The sequence below is a fragment of the Nothoprocta perdicaria genome, unplaced genomic scaffold (assembly GCF_003342845.1).
Source record: "Nothoprocta perdicaria isolate Ctin4 unplaced genomic scaffold, notPer1 scaffold_670, whole genome shotgun sequence".
NCBI lineage: Eukaryota > Metazoa > Chordata > Aves > Tinamiformes > Tinamidae > Nothoprocta > Nothoprocta perdicaria.
This window is the reverse complement of record NW_020455944.1, coordinates 21603-22760: the sequence shown is the minus strand read 5'-3', so window position 1 is coordinate 22760 and position 1158 is coordinate 21603. Positions and strand designations below refer to the sequence as shown.

The window sequence follows — 1158 nt, the reverse complement described above, 5'->3', positions numbered from 1 at the left end:
CACGGTGCGGGCCCCCCGGGCGGAGGCAGCAGCCCCGCAGCAGCGCGGCGGGCGGCAGCGCTTACCCGGTACCTGTTGGCGCTGATCTGCTCCACCTGGAAGCGCTTGGCGCAGTTGCACTGGGCCACCTGCCTGTTCACCTGGAGCAAAGCCGCCGCGCTCAGCGCACGGCCGCCCCGCTCCCCGCGGCCCCGCGCCGCAGCCCCGCGCGCACCTCGTCCTGGATGCGGTCGGCGTCGGCGCTGTGGCGCAGCGGGTCGCGGCTGGGGTGCAGGGCGCTCACGAACTCGCAGTAGTCAATGAAGCCGTCGCCGTTGAGGTCGAAGATGCTGGCCACGGCCTTCATCTCCAGCACGTTGGTGGGGAACTCTGCGGGACGGGGAGGCTGAGCCCCGCGGAGCGGCGCTGCATCCCGCATCCCGCGTGCCCCGCRCCGGCGCTCACTGGAGGCCAGGACGCTCTCGATGAACTCCCGCTGGCTAATGCGCCCGTCCTGGTCCCGGTCGATGCCGCGGAACACGTCCAGGACGCGGGACTTCATCTGGCCGATCCACTGCATGTAGCGCTTGCGCCAGACCCCGAAGTCGAAGTGCGCAAACTCCTCCAGCTGCAGAGGTGGTGGGAACGAGCACATCCCAACAGCACAAGCATGCCGGGGGGAAAGAGCATCCCAGTGGGAAAGAGCATCCCAGTGGGAACCCCCCTGCGCTGCCCCGGCAGCATCCCAGATGGAGCATCCCAGCACTGAGCTGCACATGCAGCCCGCAGCAACACGGATTGGGACAGCCGGGGTCTGCAGGGATGGCATCTGCCCGCTCCCACCCAGGGGGCATGGGTGGATGGGATCTGCCTGCTCCCACCTGCAGGGATCTGCAGGAATGGGATAGGTCCTGACAGATGTAAGGGGATGGGATCTGCCTGCTCCCAGCTGCAGGGATCTGCAGGAATGGGATGGATCCAGAGGGATGTAAGGGGATGGGACCTGCCTGCTCCCAGCTGCAGGGATCTGCAGGAATGGGATAGATCCAGAGATATGTAAGGGGATGGGATCTGCCCACTCCCACCTCAGGGATCTGCAGGAATGGGAYAGATCCTGAGGGATGTAAGGGGATGGGACCTGCCTGCTCCCAGCTGCAGGGATCTGCAGGAATGGGATAG

The 1158-nt window shown here is 66.5% G+C and overlaps 1 protein-coding gene across 1 annotated transcript in view; it reads right to left on the bottom strand.

Moving 5' to 3' along the window:
- LOC112956825 (microtubule-actin cross-linking factor 1-like) overlaps positions 1–1087 on the bottom strand; it is a gene marked incomplete at its 3' end in the record, with an annotated part of 3238 nt that extends 2151 nt beyond the window's left edge. Inside the window, exons 1-3 of the mRNA XM_026050297.1 lie at positions 445–1087; positions 215–369; positions 66–140 (exon numbers count right to left, since the gene is read on the bottom strand). Of these exons, the coding sequence (XP_025906082.1) occupies positions 66–140; positions 215–369; positions 445–808 (594 nt within the window). The remainder of the gene's footprint in view (positions 1–65; positions 141–214; positions 370–444) is intronic.
- Positions 1088–1158: the final 71 nt, after the last annotated feature.